At 33.2% G+C, this 23,504-nt stretch overlaps 2 protein-coding genes, 1 long non-coding RNA gene and 1 pseudogene across 3 annotated transcripts; all 4 read right to left on the bottom strand.

Moving 5' to 3' along the window:
* Positions 1-137: 137 nt before the first annotated feature.
* LOC140886576 (receptor-like protein 7) lies at positions 138-3,065 on the bottom strand (annotated as a pseudogene).
* A 2,053-nt stretch (positions 3,066-5,118) lies between these two features.
* LOC140876508 (uncharacterized) lies at positions 5,119-5,528 on the bottom strand. The gene is made up of 2 exons (XR_012148817.1): positions 5,453-5,528; positions 5,119-5,338 (listed from the first exon to the last, which is right to left on the bottom strand). It is a non-coding gene; the product is annotated as an uncharacterized lncRNA (long non-coding RNA).
* Positions 5,529-7,252: 1,724 nt separating this feature from the next.
* On the bottom strand, positions 7,253-10,222 carry LOC140877399 (pyruvate decarboxylase 1). The gene is made up of 6 exons (XM_073280934.1): positions 9,483-10,222; positions 9,227-9,390; positions 8,358-9,008; positions 8,129-8,246; positions 7,643-7,831; positions 7,253-7,566 (listed from the first exon to the last, which is right to left on the bottom strand). The coding sequence occupies exons 1-6, from the start codon at positions 10,008-10,010 to the stop codon at positions 7,396-7,398; spliced, it is 1,821 nt and encodes a 606-aa protein (XP_073137035.1). The 5' UTR covers positions 10,011-10,222; the 3' UTR covers positions 7,253-7,395.
* A 6,505-nt stretch (positions 10,223-16,727) lies between these two features.
* On the bottom strand, positions 16,728-19,143 carry LOC140874067 (mitochondrial succinate-fumarate transporter 1). Its single transcript, XM_073277344.1, has 2 exons — positions 18,648-19,143; positions 16,728-17,725 (listed from the first exon to the last, which is right to left on the bottom strand). The coding sequence occupies exons 1-2, from the start codon at positions 19,041-19,043 to the stop codon at positions 17,189-17,191; spliced, it is 933 nt and encodes a 310-aa protein (XP_073133445.1). The 5' UTR covers positions 19,044-19,143; the 3' UTR covers positions 16,728-17,188.
* Between the last annotated feature and the right edge of the window lie 4,361 nt (positions 19,144-23,504).

The raw sequence follows: 23,504 nt of genomic DNA, 5'->3' as shown, positions 1-23,504 counted from the left end.
AGGGTTTGTTTGTTCTGGTATTTTCCGAACAAAAAGTAGAAAGGCATAAACGAAAAACAAAGATCAGCCTTCGAGTGAGCTTTGCCGTTGATGTTTCTTTCTTATTTTCTGCCACTAAGAAGGCCAACAAAAACAAATAAAACTGAAAATGGAAAAACTTTATTGCGTCACAGATGAAAGAAAGCGAAATTTAACAAACAACAATGCAGAAAAGAAGTAAAAATGACATGAGCTCGGAGAATTTGATCGCCACTCGATTTTACAGTCCCTGGAAAACAAACGGATTATATTTATCAAGTTTGTTATAGAACTCTTCACATCTTTTAGTACAGAAACGTTTCAAAGATGAAATTCGGATTTTGTAGCATCAAGACACGGTATACTCAAAAGTCAAAAGCGAACAGCTTGACAGTATCGCGGAATCTTGATATAGTTTTGACCTGGTGATAGAAACTCACACTGGGAGTGATCAAATCTCGCTTGAGTGTCACCTTTTGCCTTCAGGTTACAGAACAACTTCTCAGGCAAAACACCATTAAAGTTGTTGGAAACAAGGTTAATTATTTGGAGTTTGTTATAGTTGCGGTTCCGAGACAGCTACTGTTACCATAAAATGCATTGAAACGTAAATCAAATATGCGCAATCTAGGCAGTCTCTTTAACCAGCAGGGGAAGCTGCCAGTTAAGTTGTTGTTGCCAAGATTTAGGACTTCCAGACTTGTGCAGTTCATCAAAGATTTAGGAACCTGGCCTTGTATCATATTCCAACTTAGATCTAGCGTCTCCAAGCTGCACGTAGCCGGAAAATTATCAGGTATGGTACCACTGAAATGGTTTCTACTTAGATTCAGCACTCCAAGATTGTTTCCCAATAAACAAGAAGGAATTGTTCCATCCATTCTGTTGTTAGACAAATCAAGAACTTGAAGGCGACTGGCATTGCACAGTGAAGAAGGAATTGTGCCGATGATTTTATTATTGGCAACCGAGAAGGAAATGGAATTTGAAAGAGAATGACCAATGTCAACTGGGATAAAAGAAGAAAAATTGTTGCTAGACAAGTCCACAATGTAGGCAGGGGGAGTTGGAACTGGTATTTGCCCACTAAGCATGTTCGAATGCAGATCAAGGAAATCCAGCCCATGAATAGTGTAGGGTTCTTGGATTCTCATGAATCGATTATGAGAAAGATTAAGAAAACGAAGAAATCCAACATCCCATATCCAGTTAGGAATTTCGCCATCTAATTCGTTATCTGAAAGATCCAACATCATCAACGACGAATGATTCTTCAGAGATGGAAAGTTCTGTAACTTGCAAGATGCCAATCTCAGAGTTCCTAACCTGGGGAACAACGACGACATGGAAGCGTTTTCACCAACATGCACTGAAAAGTTGTTGTAAGAAAGATCAAGATTCGTCAGATTCTTAAGTTTTCGAAAATCAGTTAGATCAATGGACCCATTGAATCTGTTTGAAGATAGTGATAGACTAGAAAGATTTTGGAGTTCGAACAAAAAACGAGGCACTGGACCTTCTAAATAGTTGCCATTCAGCTCAAGAACTTCAAGTGACGAAGAACTATTAACTGAATCTCCAATTGAACCAGAAAACTGATTGTTGGAAAGTTGTAATGACTCGAGTGATGGCAAGAAAAACAGAGTCTCAGGAATTTCTCCTTTTAACAGATTCTCACTCAAGACAAGAAAATTGAGATTTTCTAGTCCATCCCAAAGGTAGTCGAAAATTTCACCCGTTAATCTATTACCACGAAGGTTTATCCCAGTGACATTCTTCCAGAGACCGAAAGATGGAACAGAACCAATGAACTGATTTAATGACAAGTCCAGGAAACCAATCTGGGTAAGATTCGTTATGGCCTTTGGAATTGAACCAGAAAAGTTGCAACTTCTGAGATCAAGACTTGACAACATCCGTAGACTACCAATAGAATCTGTTAGATGTCCTGAAAATTTAGTGTAGCCGAGATTCAGATTCTGAACTGATGCATTCAATGGAAACTCAGGTAGAGAACCTTCAAGTTCTCTATTATTATTCAAGTCAATCGTCTGCAGATTCGGCAACTGAAATAGTTCACCCGGAGTAAGTCCAAACAAGTCACAGGAACTTAGAGTTAATACCCTCAATTTCTGGAAACCTGCAAAGAATTTGGGAATCTGAGAAGAGAAGATGTTCCCATCAAGACGAAGAACGGAAAGAGACTTAAGTTTTGCCAATGAAGATTCAAAAGGGCCCGTAAGGTAGCAATTAGACAAGCTCAAGACTCTTAAATCCGGCAGAGAAGAAGAAACAGCATTGCACCAAACATGCCCTGTAGCTGAAATATTCACCCCATCAAGATAAAGTTCTCTCAGCTTCGTGAAGTTCTGAATAAAAGTTTCCAGATCCGGGTTCCCCAGTTGAAGAGACGAGTAAAAGGAGGACGAAAGATCAAGAACATCTAACCTCTTCAGGCTCGAAAATTCCAGCGGAATCTGCCCAGAAAAACCTGTATTGCTTAGGTTCAGATAACTCAAAGCCTCCAGCTTTCCAAACCCAGACGGCAGATTAACCGAACCAAAGTAGTTCTGAGCTAAATTCAAACTCTGGAGGAATTCAAGCCTGAAAAGACTGTCCCCAGCTGCAGCGTCGTTAATTCCCGCGAATATAGATTCGCCACTGAGATCAAGATCAGTAACACGACCTCTAAGGTCGCACTTCACCCCGCGCCATTGACAGCAATCAATGGATTCATTCCACTGCACCACTTTGGTTGAAAGTGAAGCATCGTACGTGAGACTGGTTTTCAATTGGAGCAGTAAATGCTCCTGATGATCAAGACACAGAGCTGATGCAGTTAACACAAGGTTGAATATGGAGAACAGCAGCTTCATCAAGCAAGAACCAGAAAACATACCAAATTCCATAGCTTTCTGTGAAAGATGAAAGAATTTGGCGATACACTTCAAAAGATAATTTTCTTTCAAAAACGCGTTACTCCATTTATAGCAAGTGCTCGACAACAATCAAGGATAGATGACATAGGTTGCATTTAATGGTGGCATATCCACATGCAACTCTCCAGTCCCCACCACCTTCGATTATTTGTATTTTTTCACTAAACATCATCCAAGTGTCTCGTTTCAAAATATAAGCTATTCAATCCATATGGATTTCGAAGATTGCGCAATGAGTGAATCCATGAATCACTACAAAGCACTAAGACCCGTGTTCTTGCTCCACTCAGTATTTCAAAATATCAAATTTGCATGTCAAAACAAGTATCAAATCTGAAATCAAACTGTTTTAGAAAGAATTCGAACATATTAGTTTGAATATTACGTATTTGAGCCAAATTCGAACCTGATTTTCAATTAGTTTGGTTCGACCAAGTGAAGTTTTAGTATTTTTTTCTTGGGAGGCCAAATTTTATTTGGGAAAAAAAATAGATGGGTCAAGATATATTATGTTAATATTTTATTATTAATTTTTATATCTTTAAATCCATTTGTGTTTCTTTTATTATTATTATTAACATATTATTATCTTAGATTTGATGTATAGATATTTTCTTATTTAGTAGAAAATATTATATTAATGTATAAATTTTGTTTTGGAAAGCAATTGCATGGAAATTTGAGGGAATAATGGATAGTTTTTTATTAATATTTATTTGGTAGCTTGAAAAGTTAATTTACTATATATTTTCATACATAGAGTATAAGTTTTAAAAGATTTAATTTATATAGAACACCTTATATAAAATTTGCTAGTGATTGGACATTATGTAGTGTGCTAGGTAGGAAATAATATCATAAATATTTATAATTAAGACCAAAATATACGAGTATGATATCGAAACTCATAAAAAAAAAAATTTCAAAAAAAACCCATAAAATTAAATAGCCCGGTCTAGGTCCCATAGAGCCATAAGTTCTATGATGTCCTTGGGGTTGCTATCCCAAGGACAGATCAACGGTCTAGATTGATCAGTTGATCTGGAGGTCGCTGATGTGGACAGATGGATAAAACTTCCCCTGTTTTAGATCCAAACGTTGAATAACCCAAACTTGCTTTATTTGATTGATTCCTCTCAATAATTCTATGTGCACCTTTTCCTTGCGCTGTTGTAATATTATTGTTCAGAATTATGAGCATGTGTAAGATGTGCATACTACGTAAGAGTTGGATGTGATGTTCGAGCTCGATTGGATAGAAATCAGCTCGAACGATAGTTTGAGCCAATCTGAACATAATTTTCATGCACTAAATCTAGTCACTCTCCGTATAATTTCCACGCTTTTTTTAAGCTAAATAAATAATTTCCATTTGCACAAAATATTAAAGTGATGTCAGATACAAAAATAAACTTTAGAAAATTTTCAAGTCAATTAGTAAAAAAAAATCTAAACTTGCCCCGAAGCATAAGAACCCTTTTTCGGGTTTTTCCCCTCCCTTGCAACGCTTATTATTCTCTTGCATGTTTCTCCGAAAAAGTCATGTTTAAACTTAAAAGGTACACAAACAAACATCACCAATCCATTGACATTTGTCAATGTTAATGAATGAGAGACAAGCGATCGATGTTATATTATGTTATGCCTTATAACTAGGTAATAAATATTGATATATAATGTCCACTGGCCACTTCCACTAAAAAGTAAAAACTTTGAGCAAAAACTTGAAATACCAGAGAGAACTGAGAAGCATTGTCTCATAGCAGATTAAATGCAACAAATAACATGAAAACACTCCCATTAGACTGTTTTGACTAATGCTAGAACACTCCTGAAATAACCAGATATTCGTGAGTAAATCTTGGATACAGATATTTGATAGATGTATACCACATATATCCTACAAGTTCAGGTTGAAATATCCACACAAACTAACCATAAAACCAAGAACTTGTGAAGGGAAAAAATAGCCACTGAAACTAGCTTAACCACATCGCAATGGAATTTCTTAACCAAACATCTGACACAACAGCTGAAGATGGATTTAACAGAACCCCAACATCCACTCAAAACCCCAAAATTAAATTGTAAAACTTTAATCAAATTCATTCACGGGTAGCGTGAGGAAAAAGATACTGTTAAAACAAGTAGAAAATCGACGTGAAGATAAAAATCCATTTTATTGAAATTTGAATAGTCGATCCACGAGAAAACAACAGCTAGAGATTCACTATTACAAAATGTAGTTCAAGAAATTAAAATAATATTAAAAAAGAGGGCAGTCCGGACCGCAGGGGCAGAAATGGAAAAGGGCATTACTTGGATCTCTGCCTCATCTTTCGGCGCTTCCTCTTCAACCTCCTCATACGCTTCTTCTTCCACTGTTACATATCAGAACGCAGCACCAAAAAAAAAAAATAATCAAAGATTACAGAATGTAATTGTCATTGTTTTGATTTCAGCAATGCAACTATGGAGATAGTGAGATATCTTACCTTAGCTCTCATGATACTTGGAACCGCCTCCTTTCGAAATAACTACTCAAGTAGCAAGCGATGGCGCAACACAAACCCTAGGTTTGGCGATCATCTTATCTATGGCTAGGCTTTTATTTGTGTAGGGCCGAAATGATTTGGGCTTAATAATAGTCCAAATTATGTGTATGGGCTTTAATTGCCCCAATGTAAATGGACCATTGAAGTTTGAACCGTCCTCTTGTCTTTTAACTTTGATGGTTTCCATTTTCCGAGTGAAAAGAAGAAGAAAAAAAAGAGAGAGATGATTTTCATCCTCAAAACTGAAAATAGTTTTTGTCGGTGTACAATACACCTATCACTGTATTAATTACTATAAAACCACCTTATAATTCAATGTTATTTTCTTCTCCTCTTAATTAATCATCTCAAACTCTATCTTATATTTTATTTAATTGAGAACCAATTTAAAAATAATCTCATTGATAGACTGGTATATTTTTTCGACAACTTGTTAAAAAATATTATTTTTTTTGACAAAATTATTGATTTTGCAATAGCTTGATTTAAGTGATTCACATGTTTTACCTACAAAAATTTCTAAACATCAAAAGGAGTATATGCAATCACTAATAAATGTGATTATTAAATTTTTACTAAAAAATCAATTTGTTTTTTAAATCTAAATTATGCATTAAATTCTACTTAACTTGTAGTGTGCTGGGATTAAGAAGTTAAAAGAGAAAAAAAAAATTGAAAAAAAATGTTTTTATTGTTTTACATGTGTTTGGAATTTGGATAGATTTTTAGTGCTATTAAAATTAAGCTAAGATAAGTGTTTTAAGCTCATCTTTATAATTTTTCGAGTGATTTCAATTTATTTATCCAAAAACAAAATTATTACAACATTTATTTTAAAAAAAATTAAAAGCCAACATAAAAAACCTTTTTTTAAACCAAAATGTTTGAATGACTCTTAATTGAAATCCAAAAGTTTAAGAGGGTGTTTGCAATAGATTATGTTTTTGTAGAAGTGATTAATTTATAGATTATAAAAAAGTTAAGAAAAATCAAAAGTTGGTAGTGTTTGGAAACAAATGTGAAAATATAAAAATCAAAGTTTGATAGTATTTGATAAATAAGTGATTAGAATGATTTTAACAATGACCTTTTTATTAGAATCACTTTTGGAGAATCATAATCACCACATGACTAGCTTTTAGATTTCAATTAAGTTAAGCATAAGCTAACACATAATCTAGGTTTAAAAAACACACAAAAATGATTTTTTTTAAGCCAAAAGCCAACAATCACTTTTTTTTAGTGATTGCAAACACTCCCTAAGTGGTGATTTTTAGATTCTTCAAAAATAATTCTAATAAAAAGTTGATTCTAAAATAACTATAATTACTTATTTATCAAAAACTACACACTTTTGCTTTTTAGTTTTTCATTTTTGTTTCCAAACACTACACATTTCTAAATTTTTTTCGTTTTTTCATAATTTATAAATTTAATATAAAAACATAATTCTTTACGAACACTGGTCAAGCTCTGTTTACTGTTGTATTAACGCCATTCACATGATTCTGTCACGCCTCACTTTTTAAAAATAAAATTATTTACAAGAATCGTGAACCCCACATGGGTTGCCTTTGGGACCAATTTTCAGACAGACGTTTTCAATTTTCAAATCTTCCACCATCTGAGGATGCTCTCTGTGGGTGACCATTTCGCATTCAAATGGTTCAAAATAACCGTCCAAGTCGAACAAAGCACGTAGTTAAAGCAAGTAGAGCACAAATTCGAGCACAAATTCAGTAAATGAGAATAACTTCCTTATATGCACATAGTTTTCCATTAACACAGCAATACCCTTCATAACTCATAAGAAAATTTGACACTCAAGATAGAGAGACTCAAGTAATAAGAGAATCGTTACATTTTTCAGATTCCAACGAAATTTACTGAGGATTAGGATGGCGACTATTTGCTGCGGAGACCCTAGAACCCCATTCCAGAAGTTCTTTGCTAGTATCATCTTTGTGAACGATAACTTCAATGAAGCACAAGCAGTCTTTCTTCTCATGTGTTGCCGTGTCAATTGCTTCAATAAGCTCTTCTTCATAATGTACCTAAGTGCAACAAGAGAATAAGTATTTTGACCGAAAAGAAATTGGATACGTGAGAAGTAAAGCAAACTCCACTAACCTTAGTAGTCCAGCAGTTGCCTTCGTTGTTATGCATCGCGTCAACCAAGGCAGTGTAGTTCCAGTTCTTGATCACATTATATGGCCCATCATGGATCTCTACTTCAATGGTATAACCACCATTGTTTATAAGGAAGATGATAGTCTTTTGACCATATCGGATCATTGTCGACACGTCCTGAGCAGTCACCTGTCATTCACCACGACCACGATTTACTTGAAGAGATTGGAGTTGATCGATACCCATAAATGATTAGTGCAAATATGGAACAACTACTAAAGCAATACAAGGGTTAGAAACGATGTTGTTAATTTTAAGAATTTAATAGTGGCAACACGAGTGATTCAAGAAGTTAGCAGTTAGAGTGATCTACTCGGTTCTGTACTTATGTTCATAATTAACAAAATCACTCTACCCTGAAGTCAGTCATAAAATAGAAGAATACTTTTATCATCTTTCACGACTCTAAATGGATAATAGGCACACCTGAAAGCTCCCATCCCCAATGCAAGCAAGCACACGCTTATCTGGTACAGCCTGGGCATAACCAAGAGTCCCACCAACTGACCAACCAATGGATCCATACTGCATCTGGAATTCAAACCTGCAAGGAAAATTCCAATCAAACAATGCTGTGTATCATGTGGTCAAAATAAATCACAAACCACACACAACTGCATTATATTCTATGCCATCACGATTCGCTAGAGCTCACCCGCATCCTGGTGGCAATTTAAGTTTCAGGCAGTTAAACCATGAGTCACCCGTTTCAGCAATGACAGCTGTCTCACTCGACAACATGTTCTGAATATGTCGAAACAGAACATTAACCCTCAAAAGCTCCTTCGGTTCACATTTCAGAGGATTCCCCTCAGGAACATAAATCCTGTGGTAATTCTCATAAGCTGTTGTATTGGGCTTTAGCCTTTTCGCAAGGGCAGTCAAGAAATCTTTCATCAGAACACATCCAAATGCAGGACCATTTCCAATTGTCACTCGATCCGGCTGCACAATGATCGCTTTCTCTTTCTTAAGAAGCAGAGAGTAACCAACTGAACTATAGTCATTGAATATTGGTCCAACAAACAGGTATGCATCAGCAGATTCCACGATTTCAGCACAAAAAGCTGTGCTCACTGCACCCCAGTACATGCCTATAAAATGCGGATGGTTCTCCGGGACTAGTCCTTTAGCCGCGGGCATCACAGCAAGGGCATAGCCACAAGCATCGGCCAATTCAGTAAACGCATTGGCTGCCTTTGCAACTCGCAGCTTTGGTCCCCCCACCATCACTGGCTTCACAGCCTTATTCAAGAACTCTACGGCAGCCTCAACTGCAGCTTCCAGGCCGACCTGATTACTTGTTCTACATGCAGCAAAAGTAAAATTATTACAAATTGAATCCTAAACACGAGAAAAAAAAAAACATATATGATGAATTGGCACATCAAACAACAGAAAAATCAAATCATCCCATACTCTGAAGTCCCAAATTTATCTCGCTGTATTATACACACAGAAGAAGAAAACAGAAAAGTATCTCAGGAACGAACAACCTAGAGGGCGGGCGAAACCTAAGCTTACCTGGGGGAGAGTGAAAATGGAACAGGCTCACGTTTGAACGTGGGGTGTGGAATCGCCGATAAATTACAGCTCACGCTAATATACACTGGCTTACTCTCCTTTAAAGCAGTCGATATCGCAGTGTCTATCAGCTCATGCGCATCGTCCAAATTATTCACCACCGCCTAAAAACAACCAGCAGTCAGTTAATGTGGAGGGACTTGAACGCGTAAAAAAGAAATTGACATGTGAAGCTAAAAACACACACAAATTATACCTGATAGCAAGTAACAGTTTGGAAGCAACGGAGTTCCTGGCTAAAATCCGGTATCCCGATAGTGTGATGCAGGATCCGGTTGGTACCATAGTCGTTAGAATTGGGACCACCAACAATACAAACAACCGGAAGATTCTCACTGTACGCCCCGGCGATCGCGTTGAGAACACTCAAGCCTCCTACAGTGAACGTCACAACACAAGCACCAACCCCTCGAGCCCTGGCGTATCCATCGGCTGCGTAGCCAGCGTTGAGCTCGTTGCAGCATCCAACCAAATTGAGCCCCGGCTCGGCCAAAAGGTGGTCGAGCAACGTGAGATTGAAATCTCCGGGCACCGAAAACACGTCCCTCACGCCGACCTGGACTAGCCGGCGCGCCAAGTGGCGGCCGAGAGTGGATTCGGAGGAGTTGAACGGCTGCAAGGCGGAGCACTGGACGGCGGAAACGGCACCGTTTTTGGGTAGTGCACCAACATCGTCACACGTGGCGGAAGTACACGAATCCAGCGAGCCAATCTTAGTATCCATAGTCAAATCAAACAATGATCGATGAAGTGGAGCGTTGTTTATTGGAAGTGATTAGATAGATGAGAATTATGAAATGAAATGAGAGTTTTAAGTTATTTATATGTGATGAAAGGGAGATTAAACAAGGGGCGGTTTTCCGGTATCATGGAGAGGTGGAAGACGCTTGTTTTTTAAAGTATTGTATATTAATGAAGCCACTAGAACACATGCTCGCCAAATAAATGCTCTTTCTTATGTACAAAATAAATTGTGTTGGTGGAAGTAACCAACGTTACACACATATATACGGTTCAAATTATATTGTATTTGCATCGATGAATTTGATTTGGACGAAGAAATTTAATTTGATAAATATTCGAAAGATGTATTAATCGAAATACATGTTAATACCGGGCCCAAATGCTATCCGCTGAAGTGTAAAAAATCGAGTCAAGTCAAACGCAGTCTTACAGGAGATTTGATCGATCAAACATTTACACTATCTATATTATCTATACTATTTTATTAAATTTAAGGAGTTGGTGCGTTGGTATGATCAACTCATTTATTTGTTTGCCCTTTAGTATATATTTAATTATCAAAATGTCATTTTATTTTGCTCATTGATAACTAATTATTTACAAAAATGTCACTTTTACTATATATTTTTTAATCTTTTTTTTGGATATTTATTTACAAAAATGTCATTTTTTTATTTCATTGTTTATTATTTTTATTTTTAATTAAAAAATGTCAACAGCACGCAACGCGTGCGTCCGAGTATTAATATAAATGATTGCTAAGACATAAGGCTCAGTTTGGTACGGGTAATGAGATAAATAATATATAAATAATTAATGTAATGTAATAAAAAATAAATAAGAAATGATAGTGTATATTTGATTTGATTTGATTGATAGAATATAGTTTATTTGATTTGATTGATTAAATTTTATATAAAAATTATAAATTACCATATTATCATTTTATAATAATAAAAAATATTATTTATTAGGGGTAATATAGTAATTTTAATTCAATGATTTGATTGATGTAAGATAAATAATTAATGATTTGATTGATTAAAAATTATAATTAATAGATTGATAAATAATATGATGAGAAGAACGAGTGATTAGACAGGATAATTTTATACATAGATTATTAATAATGGTATCAAACGAAGAGGTTGTGTTTACTTGCTATGATAAACATATGATTATATTAATAATCCTTTGTAATCACATGTTTACTTGCTTTTTTAAGGCTCGTATTAACTCACAAAGCTCATCCATAGTTACATAATTTAAACTTTAAACCTTGATGATTTATCACAAATAAATGGTGTGATAAATAATAATTATGTTTCTAATTGAAAAAATTTACACTAATATCCTTAATTTACTTTCCAAAAAAAATAATCTATGAAAATTGAAAATCTCATTTAAAAAAATTATATAACATGGATATAAATTTCACATACTTTAAGATATATTAATACATTTCATTTGATTTAAATATACGAAAGGTCCATTTAAAAATTATAAAAATAAAAAATCTAATAATTTAATATATGATTCATACATTTCATGAGATTTTATCCTTATTCATGGGAAAAACATTTAACTCAATTTATTAATTGTTGTTTTAAAAAATAAATAATATTTATATTCAATAATTTTGGTCAATTAAAATAATTTACATGTGGATTAATAATAATTTATATTATTCAATAAAAATCACAATCCCAATTTTACAAATAAAAACTAAAAATAAGATTATATAATATACAAAAAAGACAAAATTGTAACTTGTCATTTAATCATAGTATCAATCACAAAATTGATTCATTAAAGTAAACATGTTATTGTTTATGTATCATTATTCAACATCCTATAAAATTACTTTAATAGACTTACGCAGTGTTTGGTTCAATTGATAGGATTATTGAATGATTATTAAAAAAATGATAAAAAACATGATAAATAAGGATTGGTAATTTGTGTTGAAAATAATATTGTGTTTGATTTGATTTTTAGGAATAAGATTAAATAATGGTTTAAAATTTTTTGCCAAAAATACCATTTATATTTTATTGGATGGATGATTTTTAGGTTAGAGGGAAAGGGTAATTATGAAATTTATGTGTAAGATATAAACAAGGATAAATAATACTAGGGTGAGTGGAGGGTTTAATTAACCTACCATAAACCAACTTTATCATTTCTGTTAGAACCTAATGGGGGGGAGGGGGGGGATTAGGTTCTTTGGCAACTTTAGCAATTTAAAGCGATTATACTAAACGCAAGCGGAAGACTAGTAAAGCAATCAAATATAAAGCGGTAAATAAATGCGTAAAGTAAATAAAGCAGTAAAAGAGAGATAGGAATTGTTTATGGAAGTTCGATGATAAATCGTCTACGTCTCCCCTTCTTGGTTAAGTACGATTAACCAAGGATCCACTAGCACTCGAACACTTGGCCTTGATGGCTCCAAGGATAGCCTTTACAACTCAACACGATCACCGCGCCGATACAACTCGAACACTTGGCCTTAATGGCTCCAAGGATAGCCTCAACAAAAACACTTGGCTTCACACTCAAGTGTTTACAACAATCTCACAATACACTTGGCTTCACACTAAGTGTTTACAACAATAGCACAACCAACTCACAAACTATTTTCACAAATAACTCTCAAATATTGATTGAGCACTTTGGTAGAGAGAATATTGCTTGCAAATGAGAGAAGAAATGAGTTGGGATGTCTTTAAATGGTCTTGGCAAGCCTCTATTTATAGTTGGCAAAGATTTGAATTTGAATTTGTGTGCTTGGAGCGTTTATTGGGAAGCCAAGGAGTAGAGACAAAGTGTAGGCGCCGCTGCCTTCTTTTTCCAGCACTGAGCAGATTTTGTGGAAAAATCATATATCTCAATCTAACCGTTGGATTGAGCTCAAATTTGGACAGTCGCTTGAAAACATCTCAATATTCAATATGAACGGTGGAGATTGAATTTGAAAGAATCAACACGTCCAGTAAATCTCGGAAGTCGCAAAATCACGTTCTCGCTTTTGTTCTGAGCATTACTTTTCAAAAATTCGAATCTCACAATCCATCCGTTGGATTGGCCTGAAATTAACACACAATCTTTGTAACATCCCGATATTGATAGTGATTGGTGGAGATTGGATTTGGATGCCTCCATCGATTCCAGTAGTCTTCTGAATCCGATACTTCAGCAGTTAGCTCCTTGCAGAAATAGCTACTGTTCAACATATTTGCAAAAATCATAACTCCATATCCAGCCGTTGGATTGATTTGAAATTTGGATACAGACTTTAAAACATCATGGAAATCCATGTGATCGGTGGAGATCGGATTTTAATAACCGAAGCATTCCCAGGTATTTTCTGAAGTTGAGTCTTCATAGTTCATTCCTTGCAGAAGTAAGTACTGTGCAGCTTTGTTAAAAAAATCATATCTCCATATCCAGCCGTTGGATTGCTATGAAATTTGGAGAGAAGCTTGAGAACATCCTGATCTTGATTTTCACTATTGGATATCTGATTTGGATGACTGAAAAGTTCCCGGTGAATTTTGCAAGTTTCTGCTTTATAATATTGGCTTGTCCTTGTCCATTTCTTTTACAACTTCAAAGTAACTTCCAAGAATTTGATTGTTAATATGATCTAATCTGCAAAGTCTCACTTTAAATGGTTAGTAACAATTAACCGAGTTTTGTAATCATCAAAACATAATAATATGAGATTTGTTAATGCATTAAAAACATTAATCTCATAACACGAGATTTGTATGCGTTTAAGGCGTAACAATTTCTAGGTTAGATTAACTTGTTTTAATAAAAATCCTACCAAACAATGGATTAAATAAAAAATCACACACAAACCTACCTAATCTCATGTACCAAACACTGCGTTAGTATTATTTATCTATATATAATTAATCTCACTAAGTAAACGCAGCCAAAATAATTATTGTTATCAATAACCAATATTTTAGTCCTTTTAAGCGTCACATAAAAAATGAACTCCAATTAGGGCCAGAAATGATAAATTGAGATGTACAATTTGATGATAGTTAGCCGAGAAGAGAAGTTCCTATTTGCTTTTTCATGTCTCCAAATTGGCATGTGATTCATTTCCGGTAAAGGTAAGCAAACTGGAGAATAAGAAACCAATGTCTATTTTTGTTTCAATTGTACAAATCCCTGGGCCGATGTTAGTTCCAAGTATCTTCACAAGGTTTTGGCGGGGGCTTTGTTTTTCGATAAAAGCGTGTCTTTAGTGGGGGAGGTGGACTGGAATACCTTGAGCTGGATTTGTTCGGTATTTGGTAAAAGCGTGTTTCCTGGTTTTACTTAACACCAGCTCCACCAATCATCACGACACTCGGCTTCACCGCCCGATTCCACGTATGAACGTTTGTTTATGTTTACGTTTAAATTAATGGATTTTTCAAATCAATTGGAATAGCTTGATATGTGGATTTGAATTTTATTTTTAAATGTAATTATTTAATTTTTTAAATTTTTTTATAAATTAATAATGTTTGCGATCATAAAATTTTAGTAATTTATGGAGATATTAATCCATCGATAAATTAGTAATTTATTATTTAAAGAATATTAATATATAATAATAATTAAATTGATGTAGCACTAGTTAGAACTTTTCGTACTATTTAATAAAAAAACATTTTCATCTCTTATTTTATATTATTAAGTCTAAGCACCCTATACCAACTGATTTTGATGTCACGATGAATTTTCACCAATTTATTCATTTTATACCCCTCATCACTCTCTCTCTCAATTTCTTTCCTACTTCTCACTACTTCCAACAACCTCCATCCTCCGAATTTCCTATCCACTATTTACAATATATTTTTTTGAATTTATTTTATTTCTGTTTTGTATTATTTCTAAATTAAAGATATAATACTTTTAAATATCTAATTTTCGTCGTTTTCATGTTTTACACACGCATCGCATGTGCCACGACAACTAGTATTAATTATTATCAGGCAAAATAGATGCTTTCACGTGCAAAGTTAAGAAAAATCACAGCTAGCACGATTGAAATCCCGTTGATGATGAAGTTTATGACGATAGAGTATCTTTCAAATCAGTTACCGGAAGAAATCATTCATAGATAAAAAGAAAACTTGTCGCAATTACCAGAGGCCAAAGTATTGCAATGAGAAAAATTATATTAGAATCGTATTTCAACTAGATTTGAATTTCGAGAAAAAAATAAAGAACAATGGAATCACATTATACTAACTTGTCCTAATTATATTTTGTAATTTTGGAGGATTATTAGTTCATGCTATTGGTAAAACCAGATATTTATATATGGGTTTTTCAAAAAATTGTTATCTTATTAATTTATCAAAATTATTTATTTAATAAATGAACTTAAGTTGGGATTGGACAAAATATTATTTTAGATAAATTATTAATTTATCAGGTATTAATTTAAATAAGCTTTCATGTATAAGGGATTTCAAATTTATCATTCTAATTTTTAACGAAATGGATACGATGTATTTGAGTTTTGAAATCAAGTCTACAACCTATAATTATTTTTAAAAATTAAACATATTTATCCCAGACTGGTTTTACAGCTTTTATAACTGATTTTAGAAAATAAAATTTTTGATAGATCATTAATTTGCATACAAGAGGTTAATATTATTTGATTTTATTTTCACATGATGTTAAATACAGTTTTTCACTTTCCACTACTATCAGTGCATCGAAATAAATATAAAATAGCATATCACGCACGTGATCATTCGTGTGCCCATATTGTTCACGTAATAAAATGTTTTTTAAAAAAAACTTCTTGATTTTTTTTTAAAAAATCTTTAAGATATTGACAATTATTAACAAATCATTAGGTTATTTTTCAAATTTTATTAAAATAGATTTGTTATAACAATAAGTCGTATTTTTGTTAATAACAATCAGATAGTATAGATTAATAAAATAATTAGCAAGTCAGCTAAATAATAATTAACTAAAAATTGCATCGTTAACAATTGACCAAGATTCAATTTGGGTCAGTTTTCATGGAAAAAAGGGTTTGTTGGTGACTTTACGTTGTGGCAACTGCCAAAGGGTTTTTTTTTTAAATTATTTTTTATTTTGTCAAATTAGATAATTCTGAATATGAGACGTATTAAGGCAAATGCTATGATGCATTGGGTGATCTTCACCCGATGCATCATCTGTCCATGATTGGATACTCAGGCCCACAACTGCATCGGGTGAAGATCACCCGATGTAGTATAGCACGGGCCACGCATTAACCAACAAAAAGATTACTGCATGATCCTTTATTTTATTTAGTCGTTTAGGACAAAAATTCAGCCCTAAAACATTTTTTGCTTTCTTAAAAGAAAAATAAAATAAAAACATTTCTTTACATGTGATTGTACTGAAAGAAACTTAAATTATAATAAAGTGGACGTAGTAGGTAGATGGATGTTGTTACTGTGTTCTTGATATTGACATTGTTGCTATATTTCCTTTCAAAAGAAAATTATTACTATTTTACAAATGATTTGTAGTTTTTATGAATTTATTTGTAATACATTCGTTCTTTGTGAGCTTGTAAAAATAGAATGTAACATTTCGATATAATCGTTTTGTTTTCAGCCACGAACTACAAAATTTTGCCCACCACCATTTAATATCTCGTGTAAAAAGGGGATAATAAAATTTCAAATAAGCTTTAATGTTGATGCAATGAACAAATATCAAACCGAGCATCTGCAGCTACAAATTGCAGATGCAAACGGTGGTCTACAATTCATCAGCAGATACAAGAAAAACCCTCCCCGGAAAAAGGTTGAGATCATCGACGAACATAAGCAGGCCGTGAAGCTACAGCCGGTTCTCTTGTCAACACCACCACAACAATAGACAAAAGAACCTTGAACAAGTACAAGATTTCTGAAAAATTGGCCCTCTTACCAGTTTAATGACCTTGTAAAATCAACAAGGTAAGCAAAAGATCTGAAAATGTTCCGCCAATGCACGATGCCAATCAGGGTTTATCCCCACTTCAAAGGGATTGAGCAATAGATCAGCCAAGAATTCCTGCTTCTCCATGAATTAAAGATATTAAAACGTTCAGGAAGAGAGGAAACACAAAAAAGAATAAGGTTGGGGCTACAAGGTTGCATCATGCGTGTATCTCTTCTCATATATGCCAGTTACTTGATCAGCCACGGCCCACACAATTGCCTGACCGGGTGGGATTCTCATTAGCCGAGGCAATAATCCTCTCCACAGTGCACGCAGTCCTTCCTCTGCATATATTATTTTGATAGCATGAAACAAGCCTCTATACTTTAACTCGCCTCCAGATCGACTCTGAGCCATAAGCCTCGTTTTTACCACATCAAAGGGACCTGTACAGATTGGACCAGCAGTTCCTGCAAGAAATCCCGATATCATAGACTGCCAAGGCAGGAGCACCTGCCCGTCACCTTCATGCTTTCTCCACAAAATCCCATCAAAGGAATTCTTGGCTGTAAACATTGCAGCTTGGTTTGTTCCATTACGCATGATAGTTGGGGTGGCTCCTGCCCACAGACCAAGAAGGCCCTCTTCACGAATGATCATACGAGCACAATTAACAGGGCCCTTGTACTTGAGGAGCTCGGGACTCAAGCCTCTCTGCTGCTGCAGTCTTATTTTCACCACCTGCATCGATCAATTTCATTCACTTTGATAGCAGTAATAACAAGGCACTGTTTGGCGATTGCTTCTAGGAAGCAATTTTGAGAAGGAGGATTGCCTTCGTACCACATGCATTATGACAGAGTTGCGAAATTATACCAACTGCATCCACTGTAATAGATTCTTATTTATCAAAAAGCCATACAGACACTATTTGAAGCACCGCAAACTTCATGGTTAACGAGACAGACAAAACACGAAAACAAACAAGGACAGGTCTGGAATTTGCAAAGAAGCCTGATGCAAACAGAAGCTTTTGAAAAATAACCATGATATTTTGAGAAACTGTAACAGGATAGAAACTTAATTGTTGATATCAATGACATCAGCCCGTATCTTTTGATCTGTTAAACCACATTAACTCAGAAGGACTTGAAATCAATGACATCGGCACGTTTTTATGAAACAGTGACTATGTTTTGTGGTCTGTATGCAATATCATGTTCAAAGCCATACTAATGGAACTCATGTTCCTGCCAGATGCAGCAGTTAAGATTATGCTCGAGTTGGATTAAATACATAAAATCAAACACGTAAATCACATACTACTCTCAACTTTTGATCATGATAGAGTGGATGAGAAGCAAACACGTGATCTCATCTTTTAACTACAAACTTGTAATCAAGAAACAACAGCCAGCTAAAGGTTGCGTTTGTATGCATAATCCAATTATTTACATCCCCATTACGACAGCAGGCAGAAACTCCTTGAAGCTGATGTAAGCGTGACACCATTTGAAAGGCAGTTCATTCTTAGCAGTTATTAAAAAAGCAACTAAGCTAAAATGACATTTCTTTCTGCACTTCAATTACTATTAGTGACCCACATCCCCGTGAGAGAAAAAAGAATATCATTCGAGTGAAAAGAAAAATTCAACAAGCGAACCTCAAAGGGAGTGACAATAACAAGAGCTTCAAGCACACCAGCACCGAATCCAGCTAAAATTCGACCATGATGGCTCAGATTCCCCGTCTCAGAGTCCTTAAACGCAGACTGAAGGACCGCATTGGAACCCATCCGCAGCGCGTATTTGAGCGTCAAATGTGTGGCAAACGGCGTCAATCCCTTCCAGAGGGCCCGCAAGCCTTCGTTACGCGTGATGGTGGTCCCGCAATGGAGGATGCCTTTGTAAGAACCGGAGCGGTCCAACTGGAGCCGGGTCTTGATGACGTCGATGGGTTGCAAGCAGGATGCCTCCACTATTCCCCCCAGGGAACCCGACACGGCTTTCATGTACGGCGGGATGGTTTTGGTGCTTTTCTGATCATTCCGATCACCCATTGAAATCGGAGGTTTGAGTTTTGAGTGAGATTGGATCCCCCACTTCTCTTGTTCTTCCGGAGAAACGGGAATTTTCGGAGGGGTTTTGACAGAGGCTAGCTGTCCGATGGTAAATCATTTCGAACAACCGGGAAGAGCAGCAAAAAACGTGTTAATTTTCTGTCCTGGGCCTTGTCCAATCATTGGTTGATTGGGCTTTAGAATCGAGCCCACCCATTTCGAGCTGGTCCAGCCACTCTTTTTTTTTTTGAGCCAAGTCCAGCCACTCTTGTGTGTGTGGTTTTTTTCTTTTCTGGTTGTGACTTCAATCATCAATTGTATTGGTTCTAGACTTTTAATTATTTTTGTAGAGTTTAAAGGTTTAAAGGTATTCAATCTAAACTTTTATATATTTCATAAAATTTTAGAGGTATTCAAGATGAACATTTATAGAGTTTTAAAAAGTCACGTGACATTCAACTTGATCTTTTAAAACTCTACAAAAGTCTAAAGATATTCAAAATGTCAATAAATTTTTAAAGACTCCATGAAATTCTATTAAGTACAAGAGTTAAAACATAAGGTACAAAAATAAAATGTCATTAATTGTCTATGGTTCATACTAAAAATTTGGGTGAACATTTAATTTATGTCTACACACTTTCATCTCTATTAAAAATAAACTATATACAAACACTATTCTCATTCATACTACTTAGATTAAAAATAATCTCTATACAAACATATTTTTTTATATTTCAAATTTACAATAAAATAGAATTTAATAACAAAATTATGTGAGATTCTACAAAATTTTTACTTCAGTTAAACATGTTAAAATTTTACAGAGTTATAGTAAAGAAATATTTTAAATATTTATTTTTTATTTCAGTTTAATTGCAATGAATTTAGTATTATTTATTGATTTTTGTAAATCGAATCGATAAGTAAGTGAAAATTTATTTATATTGATAGATAAAAATATTTTACAGAAATATAATTATTTTAATATATATATATATATATATATAAATAGAAGTTATTGAAACTCAATTATTAATTCAAAATAATAATAAATTTTATAAATCACAATCATAAATTACAAAATTTATAGGCTTTTAAAAAATGTTTACAAATGTCTGTAAAAAAACTAAAAGTTGGAAAAATATTTAGGAGTTCGTAAGATTCTATAAAAGTCCGTAAAAATCTATAATTCCACAAAATTCTGTAATTTTTTTAAAAAAATCAATAATTTTTTGTAACGAATACAACCCAAGACATTGATAGAATTTTGACTAAGAACTTAACATATATATTCTCTAGATACCGTTTGGTTCGAGGGATGAGATAAATAATACTCCCTCTGTTTCATATATATTGTACTCTTTTATTTTTCACACAGATTAAGAAAAAGTTATTGGAAAAGTAAATTTTATATAGTCTTCCTATTTTATCCCTATTTAATGTATTAAAAAATAATTGCACAATTTTCAAGGTATAGTTAATAGGGGTATATTAGTAAAAAAGTGTAAAAAAATATTACTAAATATGGTATATGACTATATATTTGGGACAAAAAAAAGGAAACGTGAACAACATAATTAGGACAGAGGGAATATATAAATAAGTGATATAATGCATTAAAAAATAAATAAGAAATGATAGTTAATATAGTATTAGATTTTATTGATTGATTATAATATATATGATTTTATTGATTAAATTTTATATTAAAATGATAAATTACTATTTTGTCTTTTTAACAATAAATAAAATAATATTATTTATAAGGGGTAATACAGTAGTTTAAATTCAATGATTTGATTGATGTAAGATAAATTATTAATGATTTAATTGATGTAAAATTAATAGTTAATAGATGGATAAATAATATGAGGAGAATAAATCAAGATTAGATATGATAATTTATGGGTTAATTGCCAATCACTCCCTAAACCACTTTATAAATTATTTATAAATCCCTACATAAATAAAACTTACTTTCAACTCCCTGCAGAGAGAAACTTTTGTTTCTAAATACCAATTTTATCCTTATCTCTTAAAATTAAAAAAAAAAATGAGAGAATGGATAATAAAAACAAAACCAATCCAAATAATATATATATAAAAATTAAAATTAAAATCAAAGAACATAAACCATATCATATACATGCTTATGTTGATACAGGAACAAGTATGTGTTTAGGAAGCAAGCATATACTTCCAAATCATTATTGGAAGAAATATGATAAAGGATTAAAAGTTCGAATAGGAGATGAATCAATAATCATGCTTAATACAGTAGCAGAAAAATTAAAAATAAAAATAGAAAAAACAAAATTTGTAATACCCATTATATATCAAATAGAATCAGGAATGGACATTATAATAGGAAATAACTTTTTAAGAGAATATCTTCCCTTTACACAATTTGAAGATCACATAACTTTAAACAAAGGATCATCAATGATTTACATTCCCAAAATACGAACAACATTTCGCGTAGGAAATGAAGGATTTACAAAGAATTTTCATAAACGGAATACAAATCCAATAGAACTAAAAATAGAAAATATTTTAACGATTAATCCTGAAAAAGAAATCATGAGAAAATTTCATGATATTTGTTCTGAAATCCTCAGGACAAAATTAAGAAAAAAAAACAATTCATTGCTTCAATAAAACTCAAAGACCCTAATATCACAATTCGTGAAGCACCAAGAAGATGTAACATGAATGATGTAAAAATATTTGAAAAAGAAGTTCAAGAATTATTAAAACTTAAGATAATCATCCCTAGTAAAAGTTCACACTCTTCACCAGTTTTTTATGTCAGTAAGAAAGATACTGATAAGAAAAGAATGGTAATTGATTATCGAAAGATGAATAAAACAACAATTATGAATGGATATTATATCTCAAATAAGAATGATTTACTATCTTATATAGGAGAAATGAAATATTTTTCCAGTTTAGATTGTAAATCAGGATTCTGGCAAATTCAACTAGAACCACAAACACAATTACTTACAGCATTCAGTTGTCCAAAAGGACAGTATCAATGGACTGTATTACCTTTCGGACTTAAACAAGCACCAGGTATCTTTCAAAGATATATGAATGAATCTTTTAAATCATATATAGATTTTTGTTGTGTTTATATAGATGACATATTAATTTATTCAAAAACACTAGATCAACATTATAAAAATCTCATGACAGTATTAGATATTTGTCATAAAGATGGAATTATACTTTCTGAAAAGAAAGCACAATTATTCAAAACAAAAATAAATTATTTAGGATTACAAATAGAAGATGGAAAACATTGTTTACAACCGCATATGCTTAAGAAGATTCATGATTTTTCTAGTGAAATCAAGGATAAATATCAATTAAGAAGATTTTTAGGATTATTAAATTATTCTGGAAATTACATTAAGAAACTTGCAGAAATCAGAAAACCTCTTCAGGTAAAACTTAAACAGGACTATAAGTGAAAATGGTCGAAAGAAGATACTAATTACATAGACACTATTAAAAAGAAAATAATTAGTAATCTTCCTGAATTATATTTTTCTTCAAATAAAGATATAATAATAATTGAAACAGACGCTTCAGATGAATACTGGGGAGCATGTTTAAAAGCTTATGCTGGAGAAAGAAATTTAGAAGAACTTACTAAAACAACTACTAGAAATAATGAAGAATTATGCAACTATACATCAGGAACTTTTCAAGGTGCACAATTAAATTATCATTCGAATGAAAAAGAATTATTAGCTTTAATATTCACAATTAGAACTTATGAAATTTATCTTATTTCTAAACCGTTTTTAGTAAGAACAGATAATATGAATTTAACATATTTCAAGACAAGGAAAATATCAAGAAATGCAGGGAGAAATGCAGCAAGGCTAATTAGATGGCAATTGGAATTGAACCATTATCAGTTCGAGATCCAACATGTCAAAGGAACGGATAATTCATTACCCGACGCATTAACCAGAGAACTTCATCCAAACTATACTACCCGTAGTAACAGAATAACAAAGGAGATCCTAAGTGATCCAGAAAATGACTGTGGGTCATCCGAACATGCCTCAGAAAGCATGGGGAATATAAATTGATGAAATGAAATTTATATTCAAAAACATGAATTATTTTATGACTTTCAGTCATCCGAACATGTCTCAGAAAGCATGGGGAATATAAATTAATGAAATGAAATTTATATTCAGAAACATAAATTACTCTTTGAGTAAAATAATCAATTTAAGATTGATTCAATTCTTGCAAAAGAATTTATAAATGCAATGATACGCATAATAAAACTTTCGAATTACTCATGAAAAGAGTTATTTTACTAACCATTATATATATAAATATGTTTTCTTGTGCAGAGTATAATCAAGATGGAGCAACTAAGTCAATTAAAAGAACAATTGATTGAATTGCAGGAAGAAATTCAAATTCTTCAAC

Source organism: Henckelia pumila, chromosome 1, assembly GCF_033568475.1.
Source record: "Henckelia pumila isolate YLH828 chromosome 1, ASM3356847v2, whole genome shotgun sequence".
Classification (NCBI taxonomy): domain Eukaryota; kingdom Viridiplantae; phylum Streptophyta; class Magnoliopsida; order Lamiales; family Gesneriaceae; genus Henckelia; species Henckelia pumila.
The sequence above is the reverse complement of the archived record's forward strand: the minus strand, read 5'-3'. Positions and strand labels throughout refer to the sequence as shown.